Below are 18935 nucleotides of genomic sequence, written 5' to 3' on the forward strand. Positions count from 1 at the left end.
CAGCTAGATTACCCCTCATTCCTGCTCATCTGCGTAGAAGCACCTCTCTGAGAAACAGGCCACTGTGCATGGACGCATACGACACGGTGCAGCGCGGGGTCGCGGAAAAAGGAGACTGCGGAGCTCCGGCCAGTCGGGCGGCTTCCCTCTGCCGTGCCGCCGGCCCAGATCAGGGTCTCCCCTCGCAGTCTCCAGTCCCGATCATGAACTCACCATCGTGTTCCTGAGATTCCCCTTGCGTGGCTTCGTCTGATTTAGCGTTCGTTTCTGCGAAGCTCGCGGGTCCTCGCTGTGAACCTACCTTTCGAACAATTGAACTCTGCTTGCACTGCGGGACGAACCGCTACAGCTCCCACTTCGCTACCACCTCACATCACAGCGCGATTACACTGACATTCGAGACTCGATAAACGCAGACATCGCATCGTTCACCATGGCGGTGGGGTCGACGCTCCCATCTGTGCCAGACACGGCGCAGATTAAATCCACAGAAATTGGGGGACGGGCACCGCGAAACATCGTCACCAGCATCAACTACTACGACGACCCTGGCGACGGATCCTCTCCGCCCCCAGTCGTCGTTGGGGGGTAAGACGCTTTTCGTCGTCTCCCCGAACTCTCTCAGTGGTCTCATGCATACACTTGTGCGGTACGGATAACTCATGTCTCGTCACCAGCCAGAAAGTCACAAATGAGCGGAAAATGATCCCTCACACCATGACCGTCACCGACGTCACCGGCAACGAGGACACCTTCACCCTCGACTCCCACGGCTTCCAGTACCTCCGCCACGCAAGTGTCGAGACGGAGTTCACAGACGAGGAGCGCATCAAGAATGTCTACTATCCCGAGGCCGAGAAGCTCTACAAGGAAATGTAAGTCCATATTTTTTTCACGTCTTCCCTTGCGAACCCTTCCTTCTAAGTGGACGGAACGGTGGGAGCGGTGTAAGGAACACCGGTGGGCCGCAATCAAGTCGCAATCAAGAGAAGATACCCCCATGCTCACCAGGGTGGTTCCTCGTCCGAACCATGCAGCACGGGTGCCAGCAGAGTCGTCATCTTCAACCACCAGATCCGCCGCGGGCCGGCCAACTGGCACTCCCTCGGCGAGCGCAACACGGAGCAGCGCGGGCCGCTGCACAAGGCCCACGTCGACCAGTCCTACGACGGCGCCCTCATGATGGCCCGGCACCACCTCGGCGCCGAGGCCGACGAGTTGCTCGCGCCCGGGCGCCACCGCTTCCAGATCATCAACCTCTGGCGGCCCATCAAGCCCGTCCGCAAGGACCCGCTGGCCGTCGCCGACGGCAACTCGGTCGCCGAGGCGGACCTCGTCGCGGGCGCCATCATCTACCCCCGCCACCGCGCCGAGACGTGGACCATCAAGGCAAACCCCGCGCACCGGTGGTACTACAAGGACCAGCAGCGGCCGGACGAGCCGCTGCTCATCAAGTGTTTTGACTCGGACACGTCGGTGGTCAGGCGGGCGGCGCATTGCGCTTTCCGGGACCCGGAGATGGACGGCGAGGAGCACCGGCAGAGCATCGACATACGGGCGCTGGTGTTTCACTGAAGTTGCGTGTTGACTGGATTACATGGCCATGGCAATGAAGTGAACAGAGAGCGACTTAGACCTGTCTTACTTTTTTACCGTTGAAGCAAACGGATGACAACGGTGTTTCCTGTGAGACGCTGGCGGAAACGAGGCGTCCACGTGGGAAAGAATACACGATTTCAAGACACCCCTGTTTGACCAGCACGTGGAATGGGCTACAACGGCGATGGCCGATCTGCCCGCGATGATGTTCAACTAGGGTGTTTGCGCTAACCGGGCAGGTCTCAGACCTCGCGTTCCCCAGGTTTAGAGAGTTTGACTCTGCGTCGGAAGCTACGAGTGCCCGCCTGAGATGACAGGAGCTTGGCGAGAGCCTCATTTTAACAAAGCTGTGATGCATCACACCTGGGCCACCTTGAAGCAAAATCCAAGTATTCGAGACGTATCTTGTGACGGACATGATCAAGAGACGTGCTTCCTGATAAATCCCCATCATCCAATAGATTGCGCTTTGCGACAACCACATCAACATCTGCCGAGTTGAAGCCAGCACCCCATCCGAGCGTGCATGGATAGCCTCCCCAAATTGAGCCGCCGCTGGATAAGCTTGTATTTCGGCAAATTTTGCCTCATCGAAAAGAACTAGAGCCTTGCCATCCAGAGTGCCGGTGACTTCACAAGCCAGGATGGCAAGGGCGATGGTGTCGCCGAGGCCAGTTCGTTTGGTGATGTGACGTCAGAGAGCCTCGTCAATCAAGTTCGGAGAGGCTCCGTCGTGCTAACCTCTCCTTCAGGCAATTGAGATGGCACCATCGCTTGCCACGCTGTGCGATGACTAGGACAAGCCGGTACTCGGCACCTGCAATTCTTTCTGTGCTCTTTCTTTTCTTGGGAAATGCTTGGAAGGACCGGTGGAAGCTGCACATGCCGGGAAGGTACCTTCTTACCACAACAGCAGCTGGTCCTTCCTCAGCTCAGCTCGGGTCGCTGCCTTATCGATATGTCGTGGTGCCCCGCTTATCCTGTCTCATCAGCCAACCGGTGTCTGCCGTTGACAAATGACGTCAAGACGAAAATAGAGCAGCAGCCCACCTGCCTTCCCACTCTGCCACCAGTGACGGCGTTGCTCTGACCAATTCCAATTTGGGTTCGGCTGCTCTTCCCTGCCACCGGCGCATCGAGCGCGGGGCTCTTGTTTTTTACGTTAATTTTGTTTGACAGCTGTTCCGATATTTGGTTTTTCTCTCGGCTCAGTGCGAATGCGGCAGGTCCAATGACTTTGGCCTAACGTCTGGCCAAAGCTATGCCACGAACAACTGGAGCACGCGAGCCTTTGCTGGGCTGAGAAACGCTGCAAATGCACGACGAAAAGCCCCGCCGCTGCTGTCACCCGTCACACTCACCCCTCCTTCAGCTGCGAACTGCGACCTGCGACCTGTCCCAATCCCTCTTGGAGTCCGAGTCTGTTCTCTCAGCAGAATGCCCAGCCACCAATTGCCATCGCCAATGGCCCTGGAGGAGGCGCAAGACGCGCGGCTTCGCATCCCGCCGGGGCAATCCGTACCACCCCTCGGGATCCTGCCCTACCGCACTCTGCCCTTTTGCCTTCCCAGTCTTGGCCCGATGGAGGGTGAGCTTCCAGGTTTGTGGCCCAGGTGGGAGCCTCTTGGTTGGTGGTGTTCCTGAGCACAGCGTGGCATCGAGGCCAGGGGCCAAGACCACCACCTTGGTCGAATCTTGCATCGGATCACCGCGGCTCTGTTTGGCCTGCTTCATATCGAGAGAGAAGCAAGCAGGCAATGCTTCCTCAAAACATGACAAGAATCGACCCAGCGGATCGTCAGATGCCCCGCCTCTAGCTCGTCAAATGGCACTCTAGCCTTGTCGCCAGCGTCGCCCTGTCTCACCACCAAAACCGTCCCGGTCCCAGCCCAGTCCCAGCGCCGCCCACACTTTTAGCCCTTCTGCGTGCCCTTCCAAAGTGGAATCCTGCTTTTCTTCCTTGCCTTGCTGCAGTCCGCTCCTCCTGCTTCCGGCCGAGCTATCTGACCTCACTCCCGCCCACCTGGACTAGACTCTCCGCCGTCCCCGTATGACATAGCCCTTTGGTTTCAAGCTTTCCCATAAGCTTTCGTCGCGCGCCCTCCTCCATTCCCTCTTCCGTCTTCCCGTCTTGTCTACTCTTCTCTGCCATCTCAAGCCTCACCCAAGCTCCAGCCCAAGCTTGCCGTTATCCCGTGTTGGCTGGAATGCAACGGCTTGCTCACTCCACCGCCCCTCGCTATACCCCGCGAACCCTGTGATACCCCTCCATACCAGTACGAATTCATGATCTAGACACTAGCCAACGCCCATTGATACCCGTTTGCCGCCGTTCTACCCGTCGCCAAGATGTTTACCACCGATCACAAGGACGACAACCCTGAAAATGAGAGCTTCTTCCACAAATTGAAGAAGCCCTTCCGCGAGCTCGAGGAGAAGCTCGAGGGAACCCACCTCCACGACGCCAAAGTCCACCTAACCCACAAGAAGCACCAAATCGGCAAGTTTGCCAACCTCGTAAGCTTCCATCCCCGTTTCGGCCTGCTCAATTCGCAAGCGCCAGGCACGAATTAACCCGTGCGCGCACCAGTTCAACGCGAACCACCGCCACGACGAGGAGCACGAAAAGGCGACCGACGACAAGCGAGCCAAGATCGCCGAGGAGCACCGCTTCAAGTCCTTCTTCCCCGAGCGCGACGGTAACCTCATCAAGTGGTATGTCGATGGCCGCAACTACTTCTGGGCCGTCTCCGAGGCCCTCGAGCAGGCCAAGGAGACAATTTACATTGCCGACTGGTGGCTGTCGCCCGAGCTGTTCCTCCGCCGCCCACCGCACTACAACCAGGAATGGAGACTGGACAAGGTCCTGAAGCGCCGCGCCGAGGCGGGAGTCAAGATCTTCATCATTGTATACCGTGAGGTTGAGGCTGCACTGACGTGCAACTCGGCGCACACCAAGCACGCCCTGCAGGCCCTCTGTCCCGAGGGTACCCCTGGCTATGGAAACATCAGAATCATGCGCCACCCTGACCATAACGTCTTTGAGAACGCCGCCGACATGACCTTTTACTGGGCCCATCACGAGAAGTTCATTGTCATTGACTATGCGATGGCTTTCATTGGAGGCCTCGATCTCTGCTTCGGTCGCTGGGATACTAACGACCACCCGCTTGCCGACGTGCACCCCGAAGGTGTGCAGAATGAGGTCTGGCCTGGCCAGGATTTCAACAACAACAGAATTATGGACTTCCAGAATGTGCAGGACTGGAAGCAGAATGAGCTGAGCAAGGCGCAGTACGGACGCATGCCATGGCACGACGTCTCAATGGGTGTCGTTGGACCCTGCGTCTACGATATTGCCGAGCACTTCGTCCTGCGCTGGAACTTTGTGAAGCGTGACAAGTACAAGCGCGACGAACGATTCGACTGGATCCAGCTTCAGAACCGGCTGGATGAGGATGAGGATCTTGTGGGAGTCCAGAGGCCTAAGCACCCGGTGGGCGACTACGTCACTCATCCTCTCAGCGACCTCAGCTCCAAGAATTTGGAAAACCGCGGCACCATGCATGCCCAGGTTGTCCGCTCAAGCGCCGACTGGTCCAGCGGTATCCTGACGGATCACTCCATCCAGAACGCCTACTCTGAGATCATCCGCAAGGCCGAGCACTTTGTCTACATTGAGAACCAGTTCTTCATCACGGCCACTGGAGACCAGCAATCGCCTATCCACAACACCATCGGCCGCGCTATTGTCGATGCAGTTGTCAGAGCTGGCAAGGAAAACCGCAAGTTCCGCGTCATCATTCTCATCCCTGCCATCCCCGGTTTCGCCGGTGACCTCCGTGACGATGCTGCTACCGGTACCCGTGCCATCATGGACTACCAATTCAAGTCGATTTGCCGTGGGGAGCACTCCATTTTTGAGCAGTGCCGAGCCCAAGGCGTCGACCCGAGGAACCACATCTTCTTTTTCAACCTGCGCTCGTACGATCGATTGAGCAGAACCTCGGCGGTCGAGAAGAGAGAGAAGGACACTGGCGTTAAGTATTTGGAGGTCCAACGCGCTCAGGCCGAGGAGGTCATGGGTGCTGGGATTCACGGCACCAAGGACCCAGTCGCGAACGAACGCGATACACACATGGGCTCCGTGAAGGACCAGTCTGCAAACGGGCGCCCTCAAGAGGCTAAAGACGCGCTGGATGCCAAGAAGAAGTTCGAGGCAAGCTTGGGCGAGGACGGACACAAGACCGTCTACTCAGTTGCTCATCATGCCATGGCCAACTCGGGCTCAATTGAGGAGGAAATCTGGGACGACGAGGACCCCGAGACTGAGATCCGCAACTGGATCCAGGAAGAGCTCTACATCCACTCCAAGTTGCTCATCGCCGATGATCGTATCGTGGTATGCGGTTCCAGCAACCTGAACGATCGCAGTCAGGTTGGCCACCACGACAGCGAGCTGAGTATCGTCATGGAGGACACAAAGCATGTGACCAGCACGATGAACGGCCAGCCGTACGAAGCGGGATGGCACGCAACATCCCTGCGACGCTATCTATGGCGCGAGCACCTCGGTCTCCTCCCTTCCCAGGAGTTGGACGGCAGCAAAGACATCAACGCACGGCCTCCCGGCAAGGACTCGCCCAACGACCCATGGGACCGCGACGACAGCTGGAAGTTTACCGAAGATCCCCTCAGTGACGAGTTGTGGGATATGTGGACGACGAGAGCCACCAAGAACACCGAGATGTTCAGGCACCTGTTCCACGCTGACCCCGATGACCACAGTAAGTACACGGAATCTATCACTCTCAAGGCAAATCTAACTCGGTCACAGTCAAAACCTTTGAGGACTACGACAGATACCTGCCTCCCAAGGGACTCAAGTCGGGCCACATTTTCGACCAGTTCATGCCCGCCGCTGACGCGCGAAAGAAGATCGACCAGATCAAGGGTCACCTCGTGTGGTTCCCGCTCGACTTCTTGCGAGACGCCGAGATGGCTGAGAAGGGTCTGCAAGTCAACCAGTTCACAGAGAGTGTGTACACGTAAAAGTCGCGGCTTTACACAGGGACAGATTTGGGAGGAAAGAGATGGACACAATATTACTACGACTTATGGCTTAATGTATAAATATGAGCGTCGGTTGACGCTTCGGCTGGTTCTTTGGAGCCATCAATGCAAAACAAATTTCTTCAAGAACTCGTCCTTAGTTTGGGAAAACTAAATGCTGCTTCTCAACATGAGCAGCCTTTGTCACCCCATCCAAACCCTCCACCATCCGAGCGATACTCTGATAACTAGGATAGAGTCGGCCCATCTCAATGCCAGCTTTGCATCCCCATCGGTAGAAGATATACAGGTTGAAGTCAACCACGGTCAAACCCTCACCCACAGCGAACTCCCTCCCCACCAACCTCTCATCAATCCTTGCATAACACTCATTGATGACCTCCTGCGCTCTCGCAACAACCTCGGCCTTCGCCTCCTCCCCGTGTACAAACCTCTCAGGCCGCAACACACCAGCGTAACCTAGGCTATGCAGCGTCCCCGAGAGCCAGCACACCCACTCGTACGCCTTGGCCCGCTGCACCGCCGTCCGGCCGAAGAGGTTCTGTTCCGGGACGAGGGAGGCGATGTAGGTGAGCACGGCGGGCATCTCTGTGATGACCGTTTCATCAACGACGAGACACGGGACGTAGCCCGTTGGGTTGATACGGCGGTACTCCTCGTGAGTGAGCGAGCCGTCGGCGGCGCGGTAGCGGCCTCCGATGCCGTCGGTGCCGCCTGGCGTGGGCTCCATCTCGACTGCGACGAAGGGGATGGCGAAGTGGGTTAGAATGCTGTGCGGGACGAGGGAGCAGGCACCGTTGGTGCGGTAGAGGATGATCTTGGGGATGGGCATTTTGGCGGCGTGTTTGATTTGGGATTGGTGAGGGTGGTTCAATGAGTTTTGGACTGGCATTCAGTATCATCTTTCCTCTCATAATTGCAGATTTTGACTTCTCTAAATACACATCAATACATCCTCAGCCATCGCCTGCACATTGCGCCCTTCACAAATCAAATTGTGACGAGATGATTTGTTGTTGAATAAGCTGGACGCAAATAAGATCCGTCGTGTCTTTGTACTACAAAACCCAAAGAGATGACAAAATCAGCAAGACGGAAAAAGGGTCCGACCCGGAAGGATCGTAGACTATTTTAGTTCCAGTTTACTTACAATAAAGGCGAGCTCTTCACCGAGAACTCACCGAGATCCTTACCGGCATCCCTCGGTGTATGCGGGGTAGCGGGGGAGCCCACACCGATCCCACACTGCACAGTGCCACTTTAGCCGCAACTGAGCGGAGGAGTCAACGGAACCCCTCCATTGACTCACTTTTTGGGTGAAATTTGGCCATAAGTCGACCACGCCGCACCCTCCACCGTCCGCCCCCGACGACCACGAATCCTCGATTACGAACGTTCACGAAGCGATCGGGCACTACTGCAGAAACAACAATGGCCTCCGCACCCGAAGCGCCGACCGCCGCGGTCCCCGTCGAGGCCGTGGAGCCTGCCGCCGCCAGCACCGGCGGACAGAAAGTCGATCCCTGGAACGTGTCCGGCGAGGTGGGCGAGGATGGAAAGGTCAAGGCGATTGACTACAAGGTATGCAACAACGTCTGCGGGAGTGTGTCGATTGGGCATTTTGTGCTCTTGTCGCGACTTCCGGCGGCTTCGTTCAACCGTCAATTGTCTGCAATGTCAGAAGCCAGCCAACTGACGAGGGGCCACGCGACAGAAAATCGTCGACGAGTTCGGCACGAAACTGATTGACGACGCCCTCCTCGAGCGCTTCGAGCGCGTCACCGGACACAAGCCGCACCACTTCCTGCGCCGCCAGATTGTCTTCTCCCACCGCGACCTCGACCTCATCCTCGACCGCTACGAGAAGAAGGAGCCCTTCTTTATCTACACTGGTTCGTTTGGAGCTTGGGGAAGACAAGGGAGGCAAATATGAGGAGGGGTAGTTGCTGACGAGGCGGTAGGCCGTGGACCGAGTTCCGACAGCATGCACATTGGACACGTCATCCCTTTCCAGTTGACAAAGTGGTTGTCGGATGTTCTTGATGCGCCGCTGGTGGTATGTTGTACTCCTGTTCTTGAGGATTGGAATTGGTTACTGACGTGGGGCAGATTATGATGACTGATGGTACGAGGTCCAATGGCTAGCGAGGGAAGTTGTCTAACTCTGTGTGTAGACGAGAAGTTCCTGTTCTCTGAGAAGAGGACAGTCGAGGAGGTCATGCACTACACGAGAGAGAACGCCAAGGACATGTGAGACGGAAAGCCATCTTCTCCTCGTACGGACACTGATAGCAACAGCATCGCCATCGGCTTCAACCCCGAGCGCACCTTCATCTTCTCCGACTACGACTACATGGGCGGCGCCTTCTACAAGAACATCACCCGCGTCGCCAAGCGCATCACCGTCAACACTGCAAAGGCCGTCTTCGGCTTCGACGACTCCTCCAACATCGGCAAGGTTCACTTCGCCTCCATCCAGGCCTCCTCGTCCTTCGCCAACTCCTTCCCTCACATCTTCGGTGACGACGAGGCGCGCACCACCCAGATCCCCTGCCTGATCCCCTGCGCCATCGACCAGGACCCCTACTTTCGCGTCACCAGAGACTGCGCCGCCGGCCTGCGCTACGCTAAGCCCTCGCTCGTGCACTCCCGCTTCCTCGACGCCCTGCAGGGCCCCGGGTCCAAGATGTCCGCGTCGATCGAGAGCAGCGCCATCTTCATGAAGGACACGCCCAAGCAGATCCAGAACAAGATGAACAAGTACGCCTTCAGCGGTGGCAAGGTCACGGCTGAGGAGCAGCGTGCCGAGGGCGCTGACCCCGATGGTTTGCTCCACCCTCCCCATTTTCCGTAACCTTGTGTCTAACAGAAACCGCAGTCGATGTCTCCTACCAATACCTCCGCTTCTTCCTCGAAGACGACGCCGAGCTCGCCCAGATCCGCGAGGACTACCGCACCGGCAAGATGCTCACGGGCGAGATCAAGAAGCGCTGCGCCGAGGAGCTGGCCAAGTACTGCACCGCCTTCCAGGAGCGCCGCGCCAAGGTCAACGAGGACACGGTGGACCTCTTCATGGCGCGCCGGCCGCTGGTCTGGGCCGGGGCTGAGAGCCTCAAGAGCCTGCCCATCCGCCCTGCGGAGGGTGCTGGTGCGCCCGCGGAAGGCAGCGACGGCAAGATGACCAAGAACCAGCTCAAGAAGCTTGAGAAGCAGAAGCAGATTGAGGAGAAGAAGGCGAAGAAGGCGCAGGAGAAGGAGGCTGCCAAGGCGACTGCCGAGGGGGCGTAGAAGTGAGAGATTAAACGGTTAGAAGGTGCAAAATATACCCAACAAGATTTGAGTTCTTGCGAGTTTGGTTCTTGGATTGTGATTTTGATCTTGCAGCTCTTTAGAATGTCAGATGACGCATCTTGACACTCGAAGGATCACGTTCCCAGTCACTTACAAGCCAACCCTCCTACAATTACAACAGTACGGACGTCTCTGCAAAATCGCCGACGCATATCATCGTAGGCGTTAAGATTCGTCCGTCGGCGTTTAGCCATCTCACCCCGGATCGCCGATGAGACGTCCGTCACGGTGTAAGTCGTGTATGACAATGCATAAGAGCAGTGAGTTACTGTAAGACAAGATACCTTCTCTGCCTGAATCCGGTTGCAAGTGCCCTATATAAATATAGCCCGTATGATAGGTGGTCAGAACATGAAATAATCTCGTCTTCGCAGCATCCACCTTGAACCACGACCACGACCATCAAAACACCACAGCAATGTCTCTCAAAGGCAAAGTCGCAATCGTCACAGGCGCCTCCCGCGGTCTCGGAGCCGGCATGGCCCTCGAACTCGCTCAAAAAGGCGCATCCGTAAGCTTCCCCCTTCCCATATCCCTCATCATCACTCACCAAAACACCAGGTAATGCTCCTCTACACCTCCGACTCCAGCACCCCCAAAGTCACCGCCCTCCTCGCCCAAATCGCATCCCTTCCACACTCTCCCCCCGCCACATCCTGCCAAGCAGATCTCTGCCTCCCCTCTGCCCCGTCCACCGCCGTCGCCGCGCTCGCCGCCTGGCCCGCAGCCTCAGGCAAACTCGACATCCTAGTCAACAACGCCGGCACCGAGCTCAACGCCCCTCTCGGCTCCATCACGCCGTCCGACTTCGCCGCCGTCTACGACCTTAACGTCCGCGCCCCACTCCTCCTCACCCAAGCCCTGCTGCCGCACCTTAACCCGCCCGCGCGCATCATCAACATCTCCTCCGTCGGGGCGCGCGCGGGATTCGCTGGGCTGGGGCTGTACTGCTCGTCTAAGGCGGCGCTGGAGGGGTTGACGCGGTGCTGGGCTAGGGAGTTAGGGGGCAACGGCACGACGGTGAATTGTGTGGCGCCCGGGCCGGTGCAGAGCGACATGCTGGAGAATATACCGAGGGAGATTGTGGAGATGCAGATGGCGCAGACGCCGGTGGAGGGGAGGGTGGGCAGCGTGGAGGAGGTGGCGAGGATCGTGGGATGGTTGGCGGGGGAGGAGGCGGCGTGGGTTAGTGGGCAGGTTGTGAGTGCTAGTGGGGGGTGGGCGATGTATTGAGGTTTATGTTTTGAGGCTGGTGGTGTAGCACACACAAGATTGTTGCTTGTCTTGCGTGACTACGACGGCAAAGCCTCGTTGGTTGGGACTGGAGGAGAAAATTTTACTCTATTTGGGCAAGGTGCGTGAAGCATTAATGAGATACCATGTGGGCGAAGGAAAGTTGGCTACGTTCGTGGTGGGATTCCTGACAATGTGTGGATTCCTGACGCCAGGCCTTTGGTGAGAAACCACGAGTTCGCTCTATAGTTCACTGCCCTGACATGGCGATAATGGCAATTCAGGTATAAAGGCCAGACGTTGTAGAGAGTGTAAGCCTTTTAGTCTCTCTCCCTCAGAGTCCTAACAGTAATCCCATTGTAGACAAAGCAGATGATAGCCATAGAATCTCAGCTATTCAGATTACAAGCTACCATGTTGATCAATATGGCCAGACAAAGATTTGCATAACTACAAATAACCACACCTAATACGCTCTCAGAGAAGAAACTGACGAAGAACGAAATTCATGTTCAACGTTTCGTGAACAAGCATACAGTCGCGCATTGCTGCTCAGGAGCACTTAAACACAAGGTTGCTCATTGTAGCCTGATGCATATGCACCACCGCGAGAATACAATCCTTTGCGTCTGGCATGTCTTGTGATTGAGTTTATTTCGTACGTTACTAATATGATGATCAGGGCGTTACGCATAAGGAGGGCAGATGGCTGGGAAAGTCAGACATTCAAAGAGCTGGACAAGGTGGCTGTATTGAGCCAGTTCACCTGGAAAATTGCAAAAGCCCCAGCATCCAAAGATGTTCATTTCTGGGGGAAGTTGAACGTAAAAGTCGTACTGACAACTCCTGTCTCAGTTAGAAGGCAAACCAAAGCAGCCCTGGAGCGAATCGGTAAGGACTCATGATATATTTTGTTCCAGTCAAAGCTCAAATTTATAAAGCGATTTGATTTCATGTCGCATTGCTTAGATAGCCAGGCAGTGATGTTCTTCCGCGATATGATGTTATGAAGCGCCAAGAATCGTTTACTGTGTGTCTAAAGCTTGCGAGAAGACTGGCTTGAAATAGTTCTCATACCTTGGAAAGTATTGGAACACCGGCACTGATCATTTTCGCCCGTTTATTCTTTTAGTGACGATTTTCTGCTTTTTTTCATCAAATTTTAGGGGTATTGAATGCGTCTAACAGTGCAAGTAATAAGGTTTGGCCAGCCATTCAGAAGTTTACAAAGGCGTTAGATGTCCGCCGTAAATTTCCTGGGTTTGAAAATACAGTCCACGATGTCTCTGTTACGCAACAGCAGATTAGATCAAATTCAAACGCTGAGTTTTAACTTCAGAATAGTTGCTGAGCCTCAAAGCAACTGTATCTTCAATCTCTTAAGCATTCAGCCGGAAGTAATAAGGGGAAGAGGCTATGGCGGAAATCAATGAAACCTGGAAGGCGGTTAGCCATGAGGCATTCGAGGCTGCACACACCCACGTCGTGCCAAAGTTGGAAGAGTCTCGATATGTTGTGCTAATACCTGACACCAAGAAGCCGTACATTCGCACGGGCGGTTCAAGATAAACGACAAAGCCTCATGGCCCTTGAGTAGTCGTAATTCAGACACAGTCGGTCCTGTTCTCGGCATATAAAATCTCTTGTAGCACGAAGGAGAGCATGAACCAGACTCTTGTCAGCTTTCTTACCCGTGAGGGGAGCTCTGTTCTTCGCGAGACTGGCAGGATGACAGCTGACAAAGTCTATGTCTCTTTCCTGGCTATTTGTTTTCTCGGGAGCCTCCCGTCACCTTGTCTGAGGTATCAATCCGAAGTTGGCGTCAGTGTTAAGGGCTGAAGATCATGGCGCTGATTGTTCCAATACGACCTGATGAAAAGAGTTCAGGAATCAGGCTTGATGGCGAGACGTCTAGTATTCCGAGGGAGACTGGGTTGTTGCGGCTGCTGTTGAGGCAGCTTGTGTTACTCAGCTTGTGGTATTTGTTACAGATCCGCAGCTCGATGTCCTTCTTTGCGTTGAAGACGCTAGGGCAGCTTTCCTTAAGGTATATTTATAAAAAGGCCGGTTTCATAATTCCCCCGAACTTTCAACTCACCGCAATACTTCCTGTCTGAACACGTGCATAATTGCGTCGAAGTTTTCACTTAGAGGAATAACATACATCATTCATCTCGTCATGCAAATCCTAAATGAAGCATACTGAATTAAAGGCATACTATGATCCTTTTTAGGGCATTTTGAAGAATACTCTGGAGAGGGAAATAGTGCACAAAAGCGGGAACATATCTGGAAACAACATAAAACATATACTTATTTATTACTCTGCACGAACACTAGAACATGAGCGGACTTTCGTGCTATATCCTAGAGATAATTGTATTGTCTGCGTTATAGATACCTTCCATCTTAACAGGATGCTTTTCTATTAATCTGCCGTCTGAGATACATCTATTCTTAATGTGAAGCGCAGGTATAAAAGGTGTCCCATCATCATATCATTCAAGATTTGTTGCTAAGAATAATACTGATACTTAAGCGGAGGTCATTAAGCTGTATGCTTACCGTTATTAATAGGTCTTGGATTTTCAGTCTTCAGAGGAATATCAGTTGTACGCATTGCCCAGCCTTAGGTCCTGATGTTGTGTATGTGATCTTGAATGTTCTTTCTGAGACTTGATGCCCATCATTTTCCGTCTCTTTCGTCATCCTACAAGTATTCAAGGCATTATGGTTCGACATATAGAGTCTCACGCAGCCAAAGAGCGACGTACTCTGAGTCGACGGTAGCACTTGTGTTGCTTTATGTTCGAAGTCTGTCCAACGATTTTGTCCACTCAGAGATGCTGTAACGCTACTGTGGCAGAAGACACTGTAGCATTCCTCAAGGGCTTTGCTTTATAGTCAGATTGTCAAGCTTGCTTGGAAAAGTCCCAAGTAATCAAATAGCCATCTTGGAATGAAGGGCCCCAGAACAGGCTGAGCACTACACATGAATACTGGCGTGATTCAACAGAACAAACTAGAGGCAGAGAAGAAAACGAACGCCCGCAACCCATTCATAGAAGTTCAGACATAGAATCTCAGGACAGGTTTATGTCACGGCAGCGATGGGAAGGCTTTTGCAAGCAAACGAAGAGATGAACATTGGTACAGAACCAGGAAGTTCGAAGCGTTCGATTGCCTTGTCCAAAACCAAAGACGAACGACTGTCGGGGCGAACAATTGAATTGAAGCCTAGAATTGGTTCGGCGCCTTCAATGAAGCATGGCCTGAAGACAAGCACATCGTGGAGGCATGTAAAGCATACCTGAATTGTGTATAAAAGGAGGGCCGCCGTGAGATTCAAATGGGCTTCCACGCGGAGCAATTAGCCAGTCAGAAACGACATCTTCATCGTGTGCAATGATTGAGCGGATGTTTGGCCTTGCAACACTTCCAAAATTACTTGTTGCAAGTTGTTGTAACTTCAATGCTGTCTTCCCCTTGCTGTCCATATCCATCCTGTCCGAGGTATTGTGGAAGAATAATGCTGCACCATGCATTCATCGAGCGCTGGTGCCTGTCCGGTGACTCAGGTCAACGGCGTAGGAAACAGAAGCGGCTATAAATGACAGACTATAGAAATGATCGCAATCTCCTGGAGGAGATCATTGGCAAAGCAGCCGTCAGGATCGCTCCGTGTCGGCCAATATAAATATGTACCTAGGCTCCCTGTTCCATGTACTGCTGTGCGGGACCTGTCACGGAAGCCCTCCTGAATGTCACTGTTATTCATGCCAAGAGACTCCGGATCTGCGATTACAGCTACACCTACGCCATCTGCACATTACCTCTGAAAACGAGGCTGTAATATATTACATCCCGTCCGATACTGTATTAGATGCGGTCTCTCAACATCTCAGAGCGGTTAAATATTATTCTAGATAGTGGGAGTAAACGGGACAACAACATCGGCGCCCTGGCGTCACCTTCTAATGCCTTCGCCAGCACCTATGCAAGGGTTCATTTACCCTGATTGAAGTTCATGCTGTAGCCACCGGTGGCCTCGTCCTTGACCATCTGAAAGTTGTCGGTGCTGAGCCCAAACGGCTTGAGAATGCCGTTACCCAACTGCATCCCGGTTAGCCTCGTTCACAATCTGGAGCCATCAACACTTACGTCCTTGAGCTTCCCCCACATCTCCGCTGTCTCCTTCTCCTGTGCGGCCTTCGTCCTCGGCGGCAGCACCCTCAGCTGCGTCTGCACAATCTTCCGATCCGCAGGCGCCAGATTCGTCATCCTGGAAAGCGCCTTGTAATCCTCCTCGGCGCCCGCCAGGTTCTGCCACCCGCCCTCCTCGCTCCGCGCCCGCGCCCGCCTCATCAGCGCCTTGGCCCGGATCCGCAGCACATCCTCCTGGCGCTTCTTCCTCGCGGCCTCCTCGGGGTCGTCAGCCCCCACCGGCGCGGGGGCGGCCTTGCTCGCGCCGGAGCTGACAATCTCCTCCTCGACGTCCTCCTCCTCGGCGCGTTCCTTCTCGCGGCGCTCCTGCTCGAGGGCAGCCTCCCTGTCGATCCTGTCGAGGCCGTCGAGGGCGGCGGTGGCGCTGGAGATGGCGTCTTTCCACTGCTCGAGCTTGAGGTGGCAGGCGGAGATGTTGGAGCGCAGGACGGCGAGGTCGTAGTCGAGGTAGTTGGGGCAGACGGCGACTGCCTCGTCGTACTTGTTGATGGCGGCCTCGTATTTTGAGGAGGCGAAGAGGGCGTTTGCTTCCGCCTTGTTTGCGTTGGCCTCGGCGAGGAGGGACTGGGGGTGTTAGCTGAGATGTTCACGAGGTTGGATGAGTGTCTGAAGTTTACCGCCTCCTCTTCAGGTGAGAACTTCTCAATTTTTTCCTCCTCGTCCTCCTTTTCGACCGTCTTGCCCTTGTCCTGGGCCTTGGCCTCAGCTTCCTTTGGCGGCATCCTGGAATATTCTCACCCGTGTGGCTGGCTCGTGAGGGCGAGAAGTGCTGAGTGAGAGAGGCCGGTTTTAGGCGGAGTACAGCGACAGAAAGAAGACGGTGGAAATGTCGTCACTGTCTCGCCGGATCTCCACGTGGAACGGGGCGTTGGACGTTGGAACCAGTGGGGGCAGCACACTGAGGCTGTTCACATGTTTTGGGGCGCAACCAGCCACTAAAATCGACCCCTCTGTCAGCGGCCCTTCTGGAATCTCAGCAGCTCAGCCTTTGGGGAACGGGGCGCCGTACCCGCTGTCTCGCGGGATCTTTTAGCGAATGAAGTCGCCAGATGGTGGCAGGTGGACAGTGTGCGCCGGCGCATAGACTGTGTCTCTCACGAAGAAGTCAAGAATAGTGTTGTCTCATTGCAGTTTTCTTCAATTTTAACATAGAAAGCTTGAGTGATTCTAATTTTGAATTCAAGTGTGACATGAGGAAGGGAGGAAAATAATAAATGCACTCAAGAAAATAAAGGTAAGAGCAGAGTGACACAGCGCAGTTGCTGCATCTGCATCCATCTGCCCCACTTTGGTCCCTTTGGCGATTCATATTTTTTTTTTAGGAAAGAGCTGGGTGGGCTGGATTCAATTGACCCCTCCATCCTCCATTGTCGGTGCCTTCCGTCCCGCTCCTCACCCCGCTGTTCCTTCCTGCCGGCCCTGGACCTGACCTGCACCCGCACCTGCCTTTGTGACTCTCCATTGTTCCCGGTGCCTGCCTTCCTCAATTCACCGTTGCGCCCTTTCCCAGAGAAGGAACCAAACAAACGGCCTCCTCAGATTTTTTTTTATCCAGCCTCACCTCACCTTCTTCCACTACAAAAACCCCCACCTCCAACCCAAACCCACCACAACTTCTTCCTGCTCCTACCCCTCCATCACCAACAACTTCCTTTCGCGCGACAACAATCCGCCTTCCATCTTCCACCTCGCGCAACCCAATTGCACTCCTCCGTCTCTTCTCTCTACCTTCACGCACCTTCACATTCACAAAAGCCTTCCTCAACCGTCACAATGGCTCCCCGCACCGAGTAAGTCCCATCTCCCTCCTGCGCGCGCTCCTCCCCTACCCATCCTTTGCGATCCGCGACAATGGCAATGGCTGACATCCCCTCCCCTCCAGCTTCCCTCCCATCCGGGCCTGCCTCTTCGACATGGACGGCCTCCTCCTCGACACCGAGGACCTCTACACGGCCTGCATCAACATCATCCTCGAGCAGCAGGGCCGCCCCCTCCTCCCCTGGTCCATCAAGGCCAAGCTCCAGGGCCGCCCCGGCCCCGACGCCACCCGCCTCTTCCACGAGTGGGCTCAGCTCTCCATCTCCGAGCAGGAGTACCACCAGCAGCTCTCCGCCCTCCAGCGCCAGATCTTCCCCACCACCAAGCCCCTCCCCGGCGTCCCGGCCCTGCTCGCCAACCTCGGCCGCACCCGCTACTGGGACCTCAAGCCCGCCTCCGCCTCCAACGGCGCCGACAAGGAGAACCCCCACCGCGTCCACATCGCCCTCGCCACCTCCTCCCACCTCGCCAACTTCAAGCTCAAGTCCGACCACCTCACCGAGCTCTTCTCCATCTTCCCCTCCCACCGCCGCGTCCTCGGCGACGACAAGCGCATCGCCCCCGGCCGCGGCAAGCCCAACCCGGACATCTTCCTCCTCGCCCTCAAGACCATCAACGACTCCCTCCCCGCCGGCGAGACGCCCATCACCCCCGAGGAGTGCCTCGTCTTCGAGGACTCCGTCCCCGGCGTCGAGGCCGGCCGCCGCGCCGGCATGCGCGTCGTCTGGTGCCCCCACAAGATGCTCCTCAACGAGTACAAGGGCCGCGAGAAGGACGTCCTCGCCGGCCGCACCGGCGAGGCCGGCCAGGTCGACATGCACCAGGTCGGCGAGGTCGACGACGGCTGGGCCGAGTACATGGACACCCTCGAGAACTTCCCCTACGACAAGTTCGGCATCACCATCCCCCCCGTCGAGGTCGACGACGAGCCCTTCATGAAGGAGAACGTCGGCGAGGTCCTCGTCGAGAAGGCCAACGGCTCTGCTTAGATTCGCTTTGCGCAACATTCTTCATCCAACGAATACCAGGACTCTGGCAAGATCTGGCTTGGCATAGCAACAACATGGCAGGCTTGGGTCACCGCCGTCTTGGCTCGACTTTTTCCTACTTCTTTCCTTTTTGAGCAAGCTTTTTTTTTTTTACGAGAAAACGGCATTAGACAGGGCACGGATTACGATGATAATGGGGCGAATGAAAGACAGAAGGTCTGGCATGGGATTTCCAATAGAGAAGAGGATTCTGGGAAAGGGAACCACTTTTTTTCTTCATAGACTTGGCTTCTTCGATCACGATCAAGGACGAAAAAAGCATTTGGCATTGCGATAGAATTCTCCCAGTGGATTAGAGAAAGCAGGCACGAGAAAGAACCAAGCCCACCCGCATCCGAATGATACCACAAGATATATGCATACAAAATAAACAAAGACCCTTTCTGCCTAGATTTTCGTGAAAAAGACAGTAGCAAACAAACACAGCCCCGGGTCCCTTTTGTCATTCGAATTTGATGACATGAAAACGAATCCTGATGGTATCGATGCCCCTTTGGAGCATTGTTCCTCCTCCCTCCATCCCTTAGTATGCCGGAGCGAAAGTCCACAGCTCACTCCTCAAGAGCATATCTTTCCTCCCCATTGTCC

At 55.0% G+C, this 18935-nt stretch overlaps 7 protein-coding genes across 7 annotated transcripts; 5 read left to right on the top strand and 2 right to left on the bottom strand.

Moving 5' to 3' along the window:
• Positions 1–418: 418 nt before the first annotated feature.
• On the top strand, positions 419–1575 carry GCG54_00013167 (Gibberellin cluster GA4 desaturase; the record flags this gene model as incomplete). Its single annotated transcript, XM_045413026.1, has 3 exons — positions 419–588; positions 678–875; positions 1038–1575. Coding segments are annotated over 3 exons (906 nt in total), but the record flags the coding sequence as incomplete, so codon positions are not given.
• Positions 1576–3948: 2373 nt separating this feature from the next.
• Positions 3949–6651, top strand: GCG54_00013168 (Phospholipase D1; the record flags this gene model as incomplete). Its single annotated transcript, XM_045413027.1, has 3 exons — positions 3949–4116; positions 4163–6386; positions 6437–6651. 3 exons carry the CDS (start codon positions 3949–3951, stop codon positions 6649–6651), a joined length of 2607 nt encoding a protein of 868 aa, XP_045257588.1.
• A 157-nt stretch (positions 6652–6808) lies between these two features.
• Positions 6809–7504, bottom strand: GCG54_00013169 (uncharacterized protein; the record flags this gene model as incomplete). The annotated part of the gene is made up of 1 exon (XM_045413028.1): positions 6809–7504. The coding sequence occupies one exon, from the start codon at positions 7502–7504 to the stop codon at positions 6809–6811; it is 696 nt and encodes a 231-aa protein (XP_045257589.1).
• Positions 7505–8103: 599 nt separating this feature from the next.
• GCG54_00013170 (Tryptophan--tRNA ligase cytoplasmic) lies at positions 8104–9960 on the top strand (the record flags this gene model as incomplete). Its single annotated transcript, XM_045413029.1, has 7 exons — positions 8104–8253; positions 8387–8564; positions 8634–8728; positions 8782–8797; positions 8847–8922; positions 8971–9497; positions 9551–9960. The coding sequence occupies 7 exons, from the start codon at positions 8104–8106 to the stop codon at positions 9958–9960; spliced, it is 1452 nt and encodes a 483-aa protein (XP_045257590.1).
• A 481-nt stretch (positions 9961–10441) lies between these two features.
• On the top strand, positions 10442–11256 carry GCG54_00013171 (L-xylo-3-hexulose reductase; the record flags this gene model as incomplete). The annotated part of the gene is made up of 2 exons (XM_045413030.1): positions 10442–10534; positions 10585–11256. The coding sequence occupies 2 exons, from the start codon at positions 10442–10444 to the stop codon at positions 11254–11256; spliced, it is 765 nt and encodes a 254-aa protein (XP_045257591.1).
• Positions 11257–15261: 4005 nt separating this feature from the next.
• GCG54_00013172 (Tetratricopeptide repeat protein 1) lies at positions 15262–16202 on the bottom strand (the record flags this gene model as incomplete). The annotated part of the gene is made up of 3 exons (XM_045413031.1): positions 15262–15369; positions 15418–16044; positions 16098–16202. 3 exons carry the CDS (start codon positions 16200–16202, stop codon positions 15262–15264), a joined length of 840 nt encoding a protein of 279 aa, XP_045257592.1.
• A 1051-nt stretch (positions 16203–17253) lies between these two features.
• Positions 17254–18287, top strand: GCG54_00013173 (putative uncharacterized hydrolase; the record flags this gene model as incomplete). The annotated part of the gene is made up of 2 exons (XM_045413032.1): positions 17254–17270; positions 17363–18287. 2 exons carry the CDS (start codon positions 17254–17256, stop codon positions 18285–18287), a joined length of 942 nt encoding a protein of 313 aa, XP_045257593.1.
• Positions 18288–18935: the final 648 nt, after the last annotated feature.

The sequence above is a fragment of the Colletotrichum gloeosporioides genome, assembly GCF_011800055.1.
Source record: "Colletotrichum gloeosporioides strain Lc1 chromosome Unknown consensus_95, whole genome shotgun sequence".
Lineage (NCBI taxonomy): Eukaryota > Fungi > Ascomycota > Sordariomycetes > Glomerellales > Glomerellaceae > Colletotrichum > Colletotrichum gloeosporioides.